A 19,347-nucleotide genomic window follows, 5' to 3' on the forward strand; every position below is an offset into this window, starting at 1 on the left:
ATCACCCGGCCCGGACGGGATAACAGCAGAAATCCTAAAAATAAACGCCGCAGAGTGACCGGCTGTACTAATGAATATGTACAACTCCTGCCTCGCAACCAGAATATTCACTGAACTCTGGAAAAAGCAACGGCAGTAAGTGAACAGGAGATCCCAAACATACCAACAGCATACCGTCTACTATGCACAGCGGCGAAAGCTCTATCAAAAGCTACTTAATCCCAGACTCGAAGCGGCTATCAAATAAGCAGGACTCTTCTATGGACAACACGGCTTTAGACCCGGCATATCAACTCTAAGAACTATAAAATGCGTCATAAAACGTGTAAAAAACCCACAGCGTTGATGACAAAAATACAAAAAAATAGTGTTGCTGGCAACTTTAGATAACCGAAACGCCGTCAACAGCGCTACATGGATGAAAATGACCGACGCTTTCGAAAAAAGCTTTAAAATCCCTAACTACTTCAGAGCTGTGGTGCGGAGGTATCAAGTAAACGAAAACTGGTGTACCACACTAGAAGAGATCACGACAGAAGTAGTTACAAGGTTCCATTTTAAGCCCGTTCCTGTGGTACATTAGTTATGACGAAATACTAAAACTTGAAATGACAGACGAATTTTATTTAATCATCTAGGCGGATTACATAGCAACAGTAAGCACAAGCCGCGGCATAGAGGTAGCCCGAAGATAGCTGAATCAGAAATGGACGCAAACAAGGGTTGACTCACACATTCTCCATCTCGCTACAGAAAAACACAAAGCTACTACTGCTGACGAATAAACATATACCTCTTGAAATAAGCATTCAAACGTTTAAGAATATTCTAAGGACACAAAAAGCAGTGAATTACCTAGGCGTAAGACTGGACCCTAGATTCACTTTGTGGGTACAAATCCAGCACGCCGTAGGAAAACCATCCAAAATCACCTCCTATCTTAGTAGACTACTGGTGACCATTTCACGCGGTGTTGGCTGCCATCATGGTAGAAGTAGATGTACTGCCCGGAACTGCAGTTTCCTTCAGAAAGGTGGGCATTCACTCTGATAGCCGAGCGCCTATAGTAACTTTGAACTAGCTGACGGTGCTTTAAAAGGAGTACATAATGAGCAATAGCTTTATACTTATCGGAAACTGCAAAGGCTATGAGCCTGATAGAGAGGGCACCGTTTCTCCAGTTCCATCCGATTTGCCGATATCGTTCTGGCATTGGATCTTTGAACCTACAGTGAGCTCAGCAAGTGCTGACCAACAACCACAACTTGTGCGACTGCGAAATCCTCTGGCCCAGAGGTCTTCCGAACTCTTGGCACTTGGCAAAGTCAATTTTGCCGCAATTGGAAGTATTCTGACTGGACACAGTCCAATAAGTTCACACACGATGAAGGTAAATATTCCGTACAACACTCTTTGCCACGGCTTATACGTTTGGCAATCTTAGCAAAGTTAATTTGGATTCATATCAACTTAAATAAATTTGTGATAAGCTCAAAATGGACCTGGTGATCCAATTTTAGAAGTTATTATTAAGTTTCTTAAGTGCAGCACTTAAACTATCCCTTTCAGCATATAAAAAAAGTTTATTGTCACCATATACATACATATATTATATATAACTCGACTATGTCCTTCTGATCGGTCATTACATATGTATTACATGCATACATACACCAGCTGTTTAGTTAATCCCACCTTCACCAACCCATTTCTACAATGTATATAGTCTTCCACTTTTCTATGGAAACGTAAACATTGCAAATCTTCCTGATTTCTTACAGTCACCGTTATCTCAAATCTTCCCACTGCAATAGGCGTATCAACATTAACAAGTCGTGGGAACACAAACAGGTCTTTTACACACTACAACAATATGTTTTTACATTCTCTCCCACAATATAGAGTAAATTGTGACTTTTATCAGTTCAATGTTAAATAATATTAGTAAGGTAATGTGAAAAATATATATTTGCATTTCTCCTGTTGATAGTGACAAGCAAATAGTGAGGAAACGCGTAAGCCGATATGCAAATAGCAAACAGAAATAAGAAAGAAATAATAATATATTTAATAATAGTATATTTTCTAGAAATGTCAATATATTCTTGCTAACTATTATACGATTGTACAATTACAAGTTTCGCATTTTACATTTGTGTAGTGCGACTGTGATGAAGTTCTCTTGATTGATAAGGTTATATTTTAGCCGAGTACTTCAAATAAAGGCAAAAAATATTTTATAATGAATAAACATCAGCCAAATATAACTAAAATATAATCTACAGTGAAGTTCTAGCTTTCGAGGGGTTATTATTATTCCAATAGAAAAAAATATATGAAAATCTAAGAAGAAAAGCATTTATGAACATGTGGAACAGCCTAATAAAAACAATTTAACCTACGATAACGGTAAGTTCGAAGAGCTAAGTTCGGGTATAACCGCACATTTCGTACATTTGCAACTTGAAAGAATTAAAGCCAGGGAAGTAACTTCAGGTACATAAAGCCTGTTGGTTATATGGGGTCTAGGGCGAGTTTTAATCAGATTTTAATAATTTTAAGCACAAATATTCACTGTTATAAAAATAACACGCTCTCTCAATTTTATTGAGATAACTCACGGAATGTGTGAGTACGAAGAGCTTCACAAGGTGACTGACATTGGTATTGCTCAAAAATTCTACGAAAAGATGCGGCAACTAACAAAAGGCTTCAAGACCTTCAAGCATACACTTGTACGTATAGAACCCCCAGAGGTAATCTAGTAACCGACGCCCAGAGCATACAAAAATTATGGAGAAAACACTTCTCCAACCTGCTGAATGACAGGGAAAACTTAACACCAAGAGATGGTGAACACAATACCCAAAGGTGAGGATGGAGCGGACGATCCATTGCCCGACCATGAAGAAGTTCGAATAATAATTACCTGTCTGCCGATGGATTGCCAACCCAGCTATTCAAATAAAGCGAAGAACTGCTAAGGAGTATGCATCAGCTTCTTTGTAGAATATGGTTGGACGATAGAATGCCCGACGATTGGAATTTAAGTCAGGTCTGCCCGATTCATGAAAAAGGGAGACCCCACAACACAAATACCGTGGGATAAGCCTCCCCAATATCGCATATAAGAAGTGTGAAAGATTAAAGCCAACCGACAACAAACTGATTGGATCTTATCAGTTTGGCTTGAAGCGTGCAAAATCAGCAACTGACCAGAATTCACGATGTGCCGCTTTTGAGAGCACGAAAAGGAGCTGCCTTTATGCCGCTATGTTCCCGCAAAACTAATACAGCTGTTAAACTGCCGTTGAGCAATACCAAAAGCTCCGTCGGAATCGTGAAGGACGTCTCAGAGCCGTTCGATACTAAACAAGGTATCAGACAAGGCGACTCTCTATCGTGAGACTGCTCCAATCTACTCCTTGAGAAAATAATTCGAGCTTCAGAGCTGAAAAGAGAAGTAAAATTCTTCTACAAGAGTGTATAGCTGCTGAGCTACGCAGCCTTTAGTTCTGCTTTCTCCAGACTGGATAAGGAAGCGAAGCAAAAGGGGCTGGTAAGGAAAGAGGGCAAGTTATCAAACAAATAATCGTCGCACTCGCGACTTGGTTCGCACATCGCTATTGACAGTCATAACTTCGAAGTCGTTGATAATTTCGTTTATCTTGGAATCAGCATTAACACCAACAACAACATCAGCTTCGAAATACAAAGCAGATTAACTCTTGCCAACAGGTGCTATTTCGTACTGAGTAGGCAATCGAGAAGTAAAGTTCTCTTCTACAAGTCACTCATCATCCCCGTCCTGCTATATGATGCAGAGGCATGGACGATGGCAACATCTGATGAGTCATCAGAGAACGGTTCAAAGGTAGATTTATTGTCCTTTGCACATTGGCCTCGAATACCGCAATCGACAGAACGATGAGCTGTATATAAGACGCCATTGACATAGTTCAGCGAATTAAAAGACAGCGGATACGCAGGCTAGGTCATGTCGTCCGAATGGATGAAAACACTCCAGCTTTAAGGGTATTCGACGCAGTACCCGTCGGTGGAAGCAGAGGAAGAGGAAGATCTCTACGGCTTTGGAAAGAACAGGTGGAGAAGGACCTGCCTACAATTGGAATCTCCAATTGGCGCCAAACAGCGAAAAACGAAGGACGACTGGTGCGCTGTTGTAAACTCGGCGATAGCCGCGTAAGCGGTGTCTATGCCAATAAAGAAGAGGAAGACTTATTACTTAAATAATACGCTTCGCTATGCGATAATCAGATTACATGACTGACAAATCTAACTATTTACGCTCGTTTTAAACAATTACGATTTAATATTTACTGTTATGTAATTAGTAGTACTAATTATCAACAAAAAGCTGCTAAAAAATGACCTAATAAACCTGGTAATCCTAATCTAAATATTACTATATGCTTATGTTATTATCTATTCAATAAAATACATATGTTAAATAGAAGTTGCTTATACGCCCCCGCAAACAAGAACGCAATAACCAGAATGTGTGCGCCTAAGCTCCCCCTTATAAATCTATTTAACTGTCACTGTAACGTTAACATAAGCTTTCGCTCAATATTGATAGCCAGAAGCTAAGCACAACAACACTTCGTCAGCTGCTACGAAAATCACCGACAAATCGCGCGCAAAGCTGCGCAGCCACTCGCAAGCAAGCAACTCGTTACTTCCAGAAATGATCGTCTCTCTGTTAAGATGGGTACTTGTGTATGTGTGTGTGACAGCCGATCGTTAAACATACTCGCTACTGGATTATAATGGCGCGTTTTGAGACCTAAACCGTTTAATAGTCCGTCAACCGCTCAACGGTAAAGGCGGTTCAACACAGCGAGCGCGTAAAGTAGCCAACGAACGAATGTGAATTGTAGTGAAAAATAATAAAAACAAATTGTGTAAATACTTATTTAGCAACGGTTGTATGTTGTAAGTGACAGTGACAGCGTTTGGCGTGCGTTTCAAGTGCGAACGTTCAACGTTTGAATTAAGAAATTAAGCGCAGCTTTTGTTGTGAACAAATAAAGCCAGGCAACACCAAAAAGTGACGCGAAAAAGTCATAATTTCAGTACAAAAACGAGACTATTTCGGTTAATTGGCGAACAGTAGGAAATTATTGTTGCCCAAGCGTGAAATAAGTGTTGTGAATGGTCAAAGCAAATGTGGTGAAAGATATAACAAAACAAAACTAGGCGAATTTGTAAGCGAATAATGAAACATAAAATGTAACTGTTTTGAACGAAACGAATTTTTTAACAAAACGAAGCGCTAAATACCGACTCTATTATTTTAAGCGATATAAAAACGTCATACTTTTATAAAACTTATAAAAAAATATGTGCAAGTGGAACACATTGTGAACTTACAACGAAATATGAACAAGTGAAACACGTTATTACATCGAAATTTTAACAGCTAAAAACTATTATTTGAACTAAAAAAGTAAAAAATTGATTTTTATAAAGTTTGCCTTAAAGTTAAGTTTTATCGAAAAAGTGCATTGAAACAAAAAATTATGAACAAGTGAAACACGTTATTATATCGAAATTTGAGCAGCTAAAAATTATATTTTTTAATACTCTTTATTTTTAAAAATTATACCGAAATTTTCTGAAAGTTTTCATGTAAAAAGTTCGTCAAAACACTTTTGAACCTTAAAAAAACATCTCTTGTGTCAGTAAATTACTAATTCTTCCACTGAAAAACTTGCGTATATAAAAAAAATGGCTTCATCCACGCTTGCTCACTTTTTTGCTGCAATTTTTGTTTGCTACCTCTGCGGCACACTGCAACAAGCTCATGCTGCCACAGAGTACAATCGTTATTTGGCGCATATTTTTCAAAAATACGGCACTGGTGGCACAATTTCATTCGAGGTGAGTGGTGAAATATTATTATTTTTTTTAATTTAGTTTTAAAAGTTTTTTTAAGGAACCTGATTTTTTCGAGAACAACTTGAAATATATCATTTTCGAACTACTCGTGTTTCAAAAAAGTAAAAGTTAGTAAAATTAATATTACTTTTTATATACCATGTCATAATTTATATATAATTCTGTTCTCAAGTATAAAAAATTTTAGTTTTAAATTTTTTTTAACAGGAACCTAACTTTTTTCGATAATGTCTTGAATTTGAATATAATTTTCGGGCTTTTAAGGTTTCAAAAAAGTAAAAATTAGCAAAATTAATACTAATTTTCATATAAAATTTTATAATTTTTATATAATTCTGAACTCTATTATAAAAAGTTTTATTTTTATAAAATTAAGAAACCTGTTTTTTAAAACATTTTAAAAAACATGTTTTCGAACTTTTCGGATTTTAAAAAGTAAAATTTGGCAAAAGTATTATTAGTTTTCATATATATTTTTAATTCTGATAATTTTTTTATTAAACAAAAACCAAATTTTTTCAACAAAATTTTTAAATAAATTACTTCGAACTGCTCAGGTTTCAAAAAAGTAAAAATTAGTAAAATTAATATCAATTTTCATATATAATTTAAAAATGTATATATAATTCTGAGCGCAAAAAAATAAATAATTTTTTGTTTCAACTTTTTTTTTTAGAATTTTAAACAAAACGCCATTTTTTTAATTTTTAAATACATAATTTTCGAACTTTTTGGATTCCAAAACCTAGAAAGGAATAAAATGTAGCATTTAGCTTTATTAAAATTAAACAATTGAAACAAGTAAAGCAATGAATAGCCCTCCACACAGATGACTACTGTCAATGACCTGCCTCTGTAACGCTATAATGACTTACAGACTGAAATAAAACATGGCACAACATGTTGCTTTTTTAATGAAAAACGTCATAAGTCCAAATGCAGATATATACATTTCACAAATATAAATATAAATCATAATTATCTGCCTCGCAATATACTTAATATATATTGTGACAAAAAGGTACATGTCTTGTTCTGAACGATTTTCGGCCTCTTCAATGAAAATATTGAAAAAGTGTAATGGCAAGAGGGCTCGTCATCTTTCGCGAGTTCGTTCGAATGGTTTTGGTGCATATTTTAGGTATGAAACGCGTTCTTGCTCGACTCGTCCCGATGAAGCTGAATATTTTGCAAAAAGAGTACCGTAAACAGGTCTCTTTAGGCATGCTTGATCGTGCGAATTCCGATACCACATTCATGGAGAGCATTATAACTACCGATGAAACATGAGTATGTGAGTTTGACATGCAAACAAGTCAACAATCATTGCCAAAAGCCGTGGGGATTACTTCGAAAGCGACAAAATAAATATTAATGAATAATTAAATATTTTGTGCTTTATTTACAATTTCCGGGTACTTTTTAGCTTAACTTTTTTAGCTGCCTCGCAATTAAATATTTACTAAGTATATATAGTATATATTACTTTTTAGGAAATTATTTACAGTACTCAGTCTCAGCCTCAATTGTACTTCAAATCAATCAATAATGACTTGATAGAAAGTTGCCAGATGGCTTTATCAGTATGTGTTAAAATAAAATGAGTTTAAATTCTCTACAAAGTTGTCATTATTATTTCAACAAATATTCGCAGTTAATATTAATTTTGCTGGCACAGCATTTTAAGCAGAAATTTACAGCAGCTTTTTAGTACTGTTTACTTTTCTTTAAAAATACTTTATAAATATGGCATTCTTTTAATTGTATTAAACATTGCATTTTATATAAGAGAAGTTAAATAAGCTTGCATGTGATAATGAATAGAGTCAATACAACGATTCCGCAAAGCTGAGAATCTACAATCAGCTAGTGTGAGTTAAAAAATAAAATAAATAAAAATCAACAATCAATATGGACTTGCGCTACTAAAAGGCAGCAATGGGCTACATGAACTTTCTTGAAATGAGTCAACAAGTAGTTTTTTAACTCAGCTTTCCAAAAATAAAAGAAAAAATAAAATTTTGAAATTTTTTATAAAATGCTGAAATTAATAATATATGTATTTATTTTTTCAATTTTATTAAAAAACCAATAAACAGTTTTTAAACTCAGCACTCCAAAAATAAAAAATTAAGATTTCGAAATTAAAATTTTGAAATTAAATTATTCTTAAATTTGTTCTTATAAACTTTTAAAATATTTTTTTTTAATTTTATAAAAAATCAACAAATGGTTTTTAAACTCAGCTTTCCAAAAATAAAAAAAATTATATCATATTTTTTTATAAAATTTTAAAATATTTTTAGTTTTGAGAAAATATTTTTTAAAATTTTGGAAAAAAATCTATAAATAATTTTTAAACTCAGCTTTCCAAAAATACAAGAAATTAAGATTTTCATTTTGTTTTATATAAAATTCAAAAATTAATTTTTTTAAAAATTAAAAAAAAAATATTTTAAAATTATCTAAATGTAAAAATTAGATTTAATAATCTCCGTATTGTTAAAAAAAAAAATAACCCGAACTAAGCAATTTTCAAATTTATCTTGATTGAAACTTAATATTAACACATTAAACAGCATACTAAAAACCAAAAAATTAAAATTTTGAATTATATTACCTACATATAACGATATTAGAATTAATTAAATAACCCGAGCTTAAGAGTTAAGGTATTTTCTTTATTAAAACCATTCAAGCTGCATAAAAATATATAAAACAACTTTTTAAAAACAAAAATTTGAGATATTGAAATTTTTTAAAAAATTAAAAATTTGTTGTAATACTATCTAAATTTAAAAAAACATTTAATAAGCTCCGCCTAGTTCAAAAAATTTTAAAATAACCCAAGCTTAAGAATTTTGAATTTTTTTTATTAAAATCATTCACTGCTTTCTAAACACCAAATTAAAAATTAAAAAAAATTAAAAAAATCAATTTTTTATAAAACATTTTTTTTTTCAAAATATTTAAATTTAAAAATCTATATTTGGGTGCATGAACTTACATATATAATCTACAGCGTACAAGAATAAATTTTAAAAGCAGCCTAAAAAAGTAGCTAACAAATTTTTAACTTTTCTTTACCATAACCATTCAAACTTATTACAACAACTTTCTGAAAACTGAAAATTGGGATTTTGAATATTTTTTATATAACTTTTTTTTAATTTTCTTATCTTCAAAAATCTTATTTGGATGCCCAAACTTATATAATTTCTTGAAGCATTTTGAACAAAAGAAATTTTAATAGTAGTAAGAGCCAGGGTTGCAAATAAGGCATTTTTAAAATAAAGAAATTACTTTAAAATTACTATTTTTTTATTTTATAAGCCCGAAAATCTGTACCAAAAATAATTTTCAAGTTTTCAAACTAATCTACTTAATAATATTCAAATTCAAAAAAAGAATTGAAAAACTAAAATATAAGTTTTGATGCCAAGTACCGTTTAGAAAAATAATAAAATGTTAATCCAAAGTTTCTAAAAAAAATTTAATAAAAACTGTTTTTGAAATTACATTTTTTATTTTTTTTAATAAAACATGTTTTTGAAATAAAATTTTTTTCTTCAAAATAATTTTAAAATTCAAATACCGAATTGAAAAACTGATAATAAATTTTTGATCCCAAATACCGGTTTGCAAATTAATAAAATGTTAGTCTAAAGTTTCTAACAAAAATTAAAAAAAAAATGTTTTTGAAATCAAATTTTTTCATTCTTTTTTTATAAAAGATATTTTTGAAATTAAATTTTTTTCTTTTTTTAAAAAAAGATTTTTTTTAATTTACATTTTTCGATATTTTTTTTTATAAAAGATGTTTTTGAAATTAAATTTTTTCTTTTTTTAATAAAAGTTTTTTTTTAAATTACATTTTTCGATATATTTTTATAAAAGATGTTTTTGAAATTAAAGTTTTTCGCATTTGCGTAAGTGTGTCCATTCCATTTTGAACTAGAACTATACAATAATACTACAACAATAACCTACAACGCTTTAGAGTTGTAGTCGGCTCACATATACAAAGTATTTTTACTTTATCCATTTTAAATACCGATTTATTTTTTTAAATTTTTAATTTCGATTTGCATTTGAAAATTCAAGTTTACATTTTCAACCCTTAACAAAGTCAATCCCAATCTCAAAATTTTTAAACTTCTACCTGAAATGGATCAAAAATCTAGTTTCAATTTATAATCTACCTATATTGGATCAAAATTCAATTTTCACTTTTTAAACTCAAACAAAATCAATTCCAATTTTGGCATAAAAATTAAAATTTAATTTTTAATCCGAAATTTTTTAAATAAAAATATCACAATCCTGTTAGGTAGTTTTGAAATTTTCCTTATTAACGTTAAAGCTTAATATAAATGCATTAAAACCACACTTCAAGTGATCTGCTGAATAAAAAAGTATTATATGCCTCAAAACTCAGTATAAAATCACTTAATAAATTGTATTAATATTTTATTCTAAAAATAGTAAACCTTAGCAGCTTTTACTATAAATAAATATGTAATATAGCAGTCTACATTAACTAAATTATATATACGAGAGATCCATATAATCATATTTACAGAGTTTTATACGCCATATAAAATGTAGTACTCTTTCCTTTATGCAATTTTCTACTTAATCCAAGCGACACATTTTCAAATCACTATCGCGTATGTCTTCTGCAAGAGCTTAACGCTGCTGTAATGAGCAAATAATTGAAGAAAAAGACTGACAGTCAGATAAATCGCGACATGGCTAGATAGAAGCTCATATTTAATATATAAACAACCAGCTATATATACATAGACTATATCTATCTAAAATATATGTCTTTATAGCAGCGGGCAACATGCTGCGCTGTTGACTACTTTAAGCGTTTGTGTACATATGTATGTACATACTCGTACACCTCTTATCAACGCCAACTAACTAACTGGCTGTTTATCTGACATTCTTCTCACTTCATCTCCATTTAAGCGCGATCTCAAAGTGACAACGCAACGTGCAATAAGCGTTTAGCAGTGCTATCTTAATCTGCTTTATTAAAATTTTTGTTCATTATTTAATATTTCTATACGCTGGCCACATGTTGCTACAGAGTATAATAGTTTTGTTCAAGAAATCAGTCAATGTGTGAGATATATAGTTGAAATTCAGAGAGCATCATTTGCTGATAGTAAAATGTCTGTGTGCTACAAATGGGTTGAATCGGCTGAATACTTCCATTAGCTCCCATATACCTAATATAGAGATTTTCGAACTTCCGGTTGACTTTATACCGCATATATCAGCCAATATGTGAGTTATCTTAATAAAATTGAGAGAGCGTGTTTTTCTTATAACGGCGCAGATTTGTGCTTAGAATGTATGAAATCGGGTGAAAATCTGTTCTAGACCCCATTCAAATAACAAGCCTTATATACCTGAATGTATTTATTACTCCGTCTTTAATCTTTGCAATTAGCAAAAGTAAGAAATATTCCGTTATACCCGTATTTAGTCCTTTCTTACTTCTTTTTCTTTATTAGTTAATGTTCTTTGTTTATAAACTTATAGACATACAGACATATGTAGGCTTGTTTATCTAATGAAGAGTTGTTTTTTTTATCAAATTTATGGCTCTAGATTTGTAAGAGTATTTTGAAATTATTCACGTCAAAGAAATGAAATCACATTTTTAAATAGCACTCGAGCAATAGTTAGCAAATAAGTGGTTAGAAAGGTAACAAACACAAGGTAAGTGGGCATGAGAGAAAATTCACTTACAGGTTATAAGCGCCCAACACTTGAATATGCTTCCAGCACAACTTTCTCCCATATAACATTTAAATCATTAAACACATTAATATTGTAGCATTCCTATCAAGTTCACATTATATATTAAATACTGAACTCATCACCGGCTGATAACTGGTTCAATGTTCGGTATTAAGGGCATCTTGCATAAAGCCAAGCCGCCGCATTTTTTGCCTTGTCAGTCAGCTTTCTAATCAAGTTTAATTAACGACTGGTGACTTATTTACATAAATGTTGCATAGATCTTGACATTTACAATATAAGATTATGCGATAATTCATATAAAGCTGCCGCTACTTATCAGTTTCAATTCCAACAGCATTAAGAGTCATTAAGAATGCATTTTCAGTTTGACGTATTTAATATTTATTTAGTAGAAATGTTGCAAGATGGATTTAAATGAGATTAGTACACCTGCTGCTATGGAGAGATTACGTTTATCAATTGGAACAGCACGGTATCTTTCGCTTTTTGGGTTAAATAAATCTGCCGCTGCATGGAATTTCGGAATTTACAGGTGGAATAATTTTTTTGATCACATTTTACATATAAAATTCTAGTAGTAAAGCCTCTTCATAAAATAAAAACAAAACGTTAACTTCGCAGCGAAACTATAATACGCTTCACAGGTGCATAAAAGGGTATAAAAAGATCTTTATTATGATTTTCGGTCAGATCGGTCAGTTTCAATGGCAGCTATATGCTAAAGTGGTTCGAACTGAAAAATATGTTCTATGATTGTAGCGATGCTTTGAATAATATATGTATGTATATGTATATGTACATTTCTTTTCGACGTTTCCTTGTAGCAAACTTTTCTGTATTCAGTTCAGAGTATAAAAAGTGATAATAATAAATTGCACCTTCTCTATAGAAAAAATTTACATTTTAGAAGCTTTATAATGCAATATGAAAACGTGAATATCTTTACAATTTATTTACAAAAAAAGTGCTAAGAAAACACTTAACACTTTTTATTTTTAAGTACTATTGCTTATTTGCTTGCAAAGTTCAAAAAGTTTACCGCTAACCTAATGAAGTAAAAGTTTTCCCAACACCAATAAAACCCCCATTAAAACTGGCAAATAAAAATAAACGTGATCTTCAATTCAGGCAACACATTATCTCTTAACAATATTACAGTTATAAGCTGAATTAATTATTTCTGACTCAGTTTCGCTTTTGCCTAATCACGTTTTTTCATCGCTATTAAAAAAGAGTTTCACAACAAAACTTTTTGCAATATCTACAGCAATTAGATGTTTAATTTGTTTATAATTTATAGGGCGGAAGTATTTAATAAGTAATTAAAATATATGGATTCACATGTATACCCATTTAAATAAGCAGATACAACGCGCATTTGAGTTCCTGATTACTTGATTTTCCGTTTATAAATGTTTATATTCAAACTTTTTTTGTAACAACATTTTTTGAAATAATGCTATAGTTGAATTTTGAAATGTTAAGCATTGGCAAAATATTCTATATGTCAATATTTATTATAAATAAACATTTGTTTGAAATTATTTACAAAAAAGTACTCACTTTGAAATCTCCGCATTCATTCACAATTATTCTGCCTTCAGTCAACACCTCCAAACTGCATTTAATAGCCGACAAACACTTTCTCTTCCAAACGAGTGTTTCTGCACACTTCACTTCTCACATCTACATATCATGTTTTGCCACAAATATTTATTTTTTTTTTGCTAATTGCACCATAAAATTTTCTGTTAAATCTCGCGCGTCACATTTCTTCACCTACCCGAAACTTCAGTTATATTATTCCCCGCGATTTACAAACAATTATTCTTGCTACTCGTCGTTATGCTAAATTGTCAGCTTAATGTTATAATACATGCCAAACAAATTTTGTACCAACAAAGCTCTTTGATGCAAAATTCCGTTTGCTTTTTCTGCGATGCACATTCACGTTTGTGCATGCTATACTCGCACTCGTTACTTGGTTGCTGCACAGGACAGCTATGTTCTGCCTCTGCCTGCGCCAATCGCTGTTGCGCACATTCTTTTCACTTGCATGAATAACATATTCGTACTCGTTACTTGGTTGCTACGCAAGACAGCTATGTTCTGCCTCTGCCTGCGCCAGTCTCTGCTACGCACATTCTTTTCACTTGCATAAATAACATACTCGTACTCGTTACTTGGTTGCTGCGCAGGACAGCTATGTTCTGCCTCTGCCTGCGCCAGTCTCTGCTACGCACATTCTTTTCACTTGCATAAATAACATACTCGTACTCGTTACTTGGTTGCTGCGCAGGACAGCTATGTTCTGCCTCTGCCTGCGCCAGTCTCCGCTACGCACATTCTTTTCACTTGCAAAAACTCGCACTAAAAACATTGTCCACACTGTACAATCGATTAAACACTTTAATTAGTTATATTTTATCAACAAATTATGTAATTTAGTTCACAATTAAGCAGGAAATTCAATATTTTCACTGATCAAGCGTTCGCTGTCAAAAAGGAACGGTAACTGAAAGCAACTGCTGGAAAAGGAAATTGGAATATTTTCTATATTGAAAATGTAGGGTTGCATTAAAATAGTTAAAAAAAAAACTTACCAAATTTAATTGATTTCGAATGGCTACCCTCCGCAACAATTCATTCTGCGCAAGTCCTTACTTTTTCGCTATTTCCGTATTCCTTCTCACTACGCTATCTCTTCGCAGATGTCGCTGGCAAATACGCACAGACTCATTTCGTTATTGCATTTGTAATACACTCGTAAGAAATTACCAACAAAGTCTTCCGCTTTAACACTTCCTTCGTTATTCGTGCAATGCACACACACTCATATACACAGCCATATACATACATGTAATTACGCACACTTATCTCAAATGACGCGCAAGCCAGCTATGCTTAAGCGCTGCCGACGCCAGCAACTGCTGCGCAAATTCTTTTCACTTGTGCAAATTATCCGAAGAAAAACATCGCTCGCACTCTAATTGTTAGATAAATCGATTAAATAACAGCATAAGTTATATTCTAACACTAAATTACGCAATTTAATTCACAATTTAACACGAAATTCAATATTTTACCGAGAACGCGTTACCCGCTCAACTTTTTCGACGGCAAAAGGAACGGGAACTGAAAGGAAATATTAGAAGAGGATGTAGAGTTGCCTTAGTTATTAAAAATTGTAATTTTAAACCGTGTCACTAATGGGAAACAATTTTGTTGTATTAGCTATTTTAAATAATTGTAGATATTCAGTTAAATATATTTTTCTTTTTCGTTTGTATTAACAAACTATTATTTTCATTGTCAGAGAATTTTTATTAAATCGATAAAAATAAATTGTAAGCTTTTATATTAATTTTTGTAATAACTAGGCAACCCTATTTCCTCTTCTCTCAGCTGTTATTAGTTCCCGTTCCTTTTTATTTTCAAAGCAAAAAAGTTGCTCGCTTAAACGTTAACTTGGAAAATATTAATTAGTGCTATTTTGTACTTAAAAATTAAGATTGATGTCAAAACAAATCAAATAATTTATATTAAACAATTTCTGTGTAAAATTTATTGCATGCAATATTTTTATGTAATTAATTTGTAAGTGAAAATAAAGGGCAACGCAGGAGTCGACGCCGGCAGCGGTGAAGCTTAGCTGGCAAGCGCAGTAGTTGCAGTGTATATACATACAGGTATGTATGTTTATGTTTGCAAAAATATGTAATTAATAAGCAAAGGGCATATAAATGTTAAGTTTTGTTATGTTTCACGTTTAGAAAAACAATAACAACATTGAAAGAAAAAGTAGTAAATAATTGTGGTAAAAATTTCTACAGACGAGATTGCACGGAGCTACGGTGTAAAGGAGGTGTGACATAGATTAGTGGTAGTACAAAATCTCTAATCAGTAAAATATAATATATAAGTAAATAGTGAAATATAATTAATATATAATGAAAGTGTGATTGAGTAATATGAATAATTAGAAATCTAATATTGGAGTGCAAGTTTCAACTACTGACAAAATAGACTAAAGTAAATTGAAGATATAGACATTAACAAGTTTTACACAGGGTTTTCCAATAAGAATGATATGATTTCTAAATGTCGTTTTGGCCATTTTTAATGTGTCACGATCCGTACTATAACGGGTGATCCAAGTAAAGGTAATTTTTTCAATAGCTTTATTTTGACCGATAATGTGTGAGTTGTGTCAAGCTGTCATGTTATTTTTGTTCAGTATTGTTTGACATTTCATCATGAAAAGACTTGCGCCTTAACAACGATTACAAATCGTTCAACTTTATTACGAAAATTCACATTCTGCGAAGAATGTGTTTGGCCTACAACATAATTGGCCTACTGAGCATACTGTGCGCAACACCATTTCCTATCTTGAGACCCAGCATTCATTATTGAATATTATTCGACCCAATATACCACGTCCAGCACGCACTGAAGAAAATATAGCAGCCGTAGCCGAGAGTGTACAAGTGGAGAGTCGATTAGGCGCCGTTCGCAGCAACTCTGACTGACGTATGGAACAACTTGACGCATTTTACATCGAGATCTTAAATTGAAAGCATACAAAATGCAGCTTGTGCAAGAACTGAAACCTTCCCAAACGACATCGTTTCGCTCTATGGGCTCTTGAAAAGTTCCAAGAAGATCCGAGCCAAATTTTGTTGATGATGATGAGGGCCATTTCTGACTCAATGGATATGTAAATAAGCAAAATTGAGACATATAGGACGAAAAACAACCTGAAGAGATTAAAGAGCTGCCATTTCATCCAGAAAAAATAACAGTTTGGTGCGGTTTGGTGCATATTGCTTCAAATATGATACTATCAATGGCGACAGTTATCGCGCCATGATAACCGACTATTTGATGCCTGAAATCGAAGCTCGTGAACTCGGCGACATTTGGTTTCAATTGCACGGCGCCACATCCCACAAATCTTATCAATAAATGGATTTATTGAGAGAACACTTCGGTGAGCAGATAGTTTTACATTTTGGTCCGGTCGATTGACTACCAAGATCATGTGATATTACACCGTTAGACTATTTCCTGTGGGAATATGTAAAATCTTAAGTCTATACTCTCTAGGCACTTGAGCAAAACCTCACGCGTAGTTTTTGCGAGTTATCAGTCCAAATGCTCGAACGAGTCATCGAGCCTCTGTGTTTTTTCTGTCAACAAGTAGGGAAGCTCAAATCGGATCACCCTTTATATGGAAATTCTGCATCTATAACTTAGTTTTACTACATTTATGTAAATATTTTGTCTCTTTCTTACAAATTTTAAAAAGTGAGCTAATAATTTTTACTGCTAGCTGCAAAATATAAATACGAGCTGAACTACTAGGATATCACAGTGAAAAAATAAAACCAAATGTTTAACATGATCGTGTGTACAAAATCATTCCTATATATTCGTATATTTACACAGATTTATATGTTAATTACTGCAGTGAAATTATAAATTTAATAGTCGACATGTGTCGGAGCGCAAATTATAATTTAAGACGTGAGTTATGCGGGGAAAATAAAAAAGTGATATTCAAAGAATTGAATGAAGTGGAATAAATTGCAAAAATATACATATATAATATATAGTTAGGGGACTCCCAACTTGTCATAACACATCATGAAATCATAAAATTATAAATTTTTAAACTTTTTTAAAACAAATTGTTGTTGTATGGAATCAAAAATGAGTCTTCGCAATTATAATTCCCAACGCTATGTTTTCGGTTCATTATAACTTATAACTTTATGGCACTAGTATATGTATAAATATAATCATCATATATCAATATACTGTCTTCACATACATATTATCATATTATATAATATACATAAATATGCGCATAAGTGAATACATATCGTCACCTAAAGTCAAAACGTATCATCAAAATTGTAGAATTTTTATCATATTATATTTTTAATATTTTTTTTTTTTTATGAATTTGAAATGAATTTTTGATGACTCATGCCCAGCTCTTGACCGATGCTACGGCTGCTACTATGCCGGTCTCTTTCGACCAATTCAGCGATTTTATCGCAATTTTCGACGAGAGGCCTTCCGGAGCGTGGCGCAACTTCGACCACCTCTACACCAGAACGAAAAAGTTGAAACCATCGTTGTGCGGTGGAAATGGAAACTGCATCGGGTCCATAAACTGCACTAATTTTATTGGAGGCTTGAGATCATCAAAAAAATGTAAAATAGTATTTTCTCTTTATTTTGCTCCATGTTTTTACTCACGAACGACTTAAAAGAAACGACAATCAATCAAACACAAGTTAGCGCGTGAAATTAGCATGACCCGATGCGACGAATAAAACTATTTAGTTTTATGACAACCTATTATATGTATCATAAAATTTTAACCCCCCGCTGACAGATATAACCGATATGTAACCGATAAGTAACCAATATATAACCAATTTATAACCAAAACTCAAATTTTGCTTCAATATGAGTGGTGTCTATTATATCGTTTTTCTTCGCCTGTAAACTTATTAGTGATATTACGTTATTTTGCATTTTTAGTGACGATATGAAATTATATGGGTATAGTATATTTATAAAGAACATTCCCTTTCTATCACGGACAGTGAAAGATCTTCAATATACCGTCTTTTCATACATATTACCATATTATATAACATACATAAACTCAAATTTATTTGCACATATATAGTTTACAATGATCGCTCATAAATTCCTAACTACAACTACAAAATTGTATGCGTCTATTCACTGAAATAAAAGCATTAATTGCCAACGCAGAGTTTGCATGCAAATATGCTTCTGAACAAGTGCGAATAATAGAGACAAATTGATTATTGTAGACATATGCATAGGCAGGTATGTCTACAAATATGTGAATATGTATATAACAATGCTTATGACCAACGCCTGCGCATGGTATGCATATTCTTAGGTGTGCATGTTTGTAGAACTCAATAAAATCTATGCAAATTTGTATGCGTTGCGCATAGATTTTACTGTCGCCAACGTCCAGCGTTACTAAAAAGCGGATGGGTGGCGTCGCAACTGAACTGTTTTACCATATTTTTATGCACTTGTGTGTATATACCAGCATTTTTATATTATATGCGTGTAGAGACGACAAAAAAGATGAAGAGATGTGAAACCTGCAAGGAAATTTTTTTATATACTTTGCTGTTAGATGCCAAATTTGAAAAAAAAATTTTCGGAGTTTATAAATTTTACTATACAATTTTACTGTTAGCTATTACAGCAGCAAAAATTCATATTCAGTATCCAAAAATGTGTTTTATTTTTCCTACAGCGTTTGCAGTTATTGTTTTTTAAACGTAATCTTAGTCGCCTAGCTGATTTATAAACTGCGAATCGTTGACTTCCACAAAAACACTAAGGCGCACACAAACATGCTTGCCATAAAAAATGGCGAAAAGTTTGGCAAATTTCGTCAGCAATAGATTTGTCACACTTGTCGGCGATTTGTTTAAGTTTTTGGTCGGATGCCAACTTGCTTCCTACATAGCTTAAAATCTATGTTAATTAAACGCAACTGAAAGTAAGCTTGCGTGCGCACAATGTACCCAACACCTGCGCACTTATACAGCTAAGTATATATCGTTACCTAAA

General features: G+C 32.4%; 1 protein-coding gene across 1 annotated transcript in view; it reads left to right on the top strand.

Moving 5' to 3' along the window:
* The first annotated feature begins 4,807 nt into the window (after positions 1–4,807).
* Positions 4,808–19,347, top strand: part of LOC126763779 (zinc transporter ZIP6) — a 34,698-nt gene continuing 20,158 nt past the window's right edge. The window contains exon 1 of the mRNA XM_050481565.1: positions 4,808–5,904. Within this exon, the coding sequence (XP_050337522.1) occupies positions 5,752–5,904 (153 nt within the window). The 5' untranslated portion in view covers positions 4,808–5,751. The remainder of the gene's footprint in view (positions 5,905–19,347) is intronic.

This window comes from Bactrocera neohumeralis, chromosome 6 (assembly GCF_024586455.1).
Source record: "Bactrocera neohumeralis isolate Rockhampton chromosome 6, APGP_CSIRO_Bneo_wtdbg2-racon-allhic-juicebox.fasta_v2, whole genome shotgun sequence".
Lineage (NCBI taxonomy): Eukaryota > Metazoa > Arthropoda > Insecta > Diptera > Tephritidae > Bactrocera > Bactrocera neohumeralis.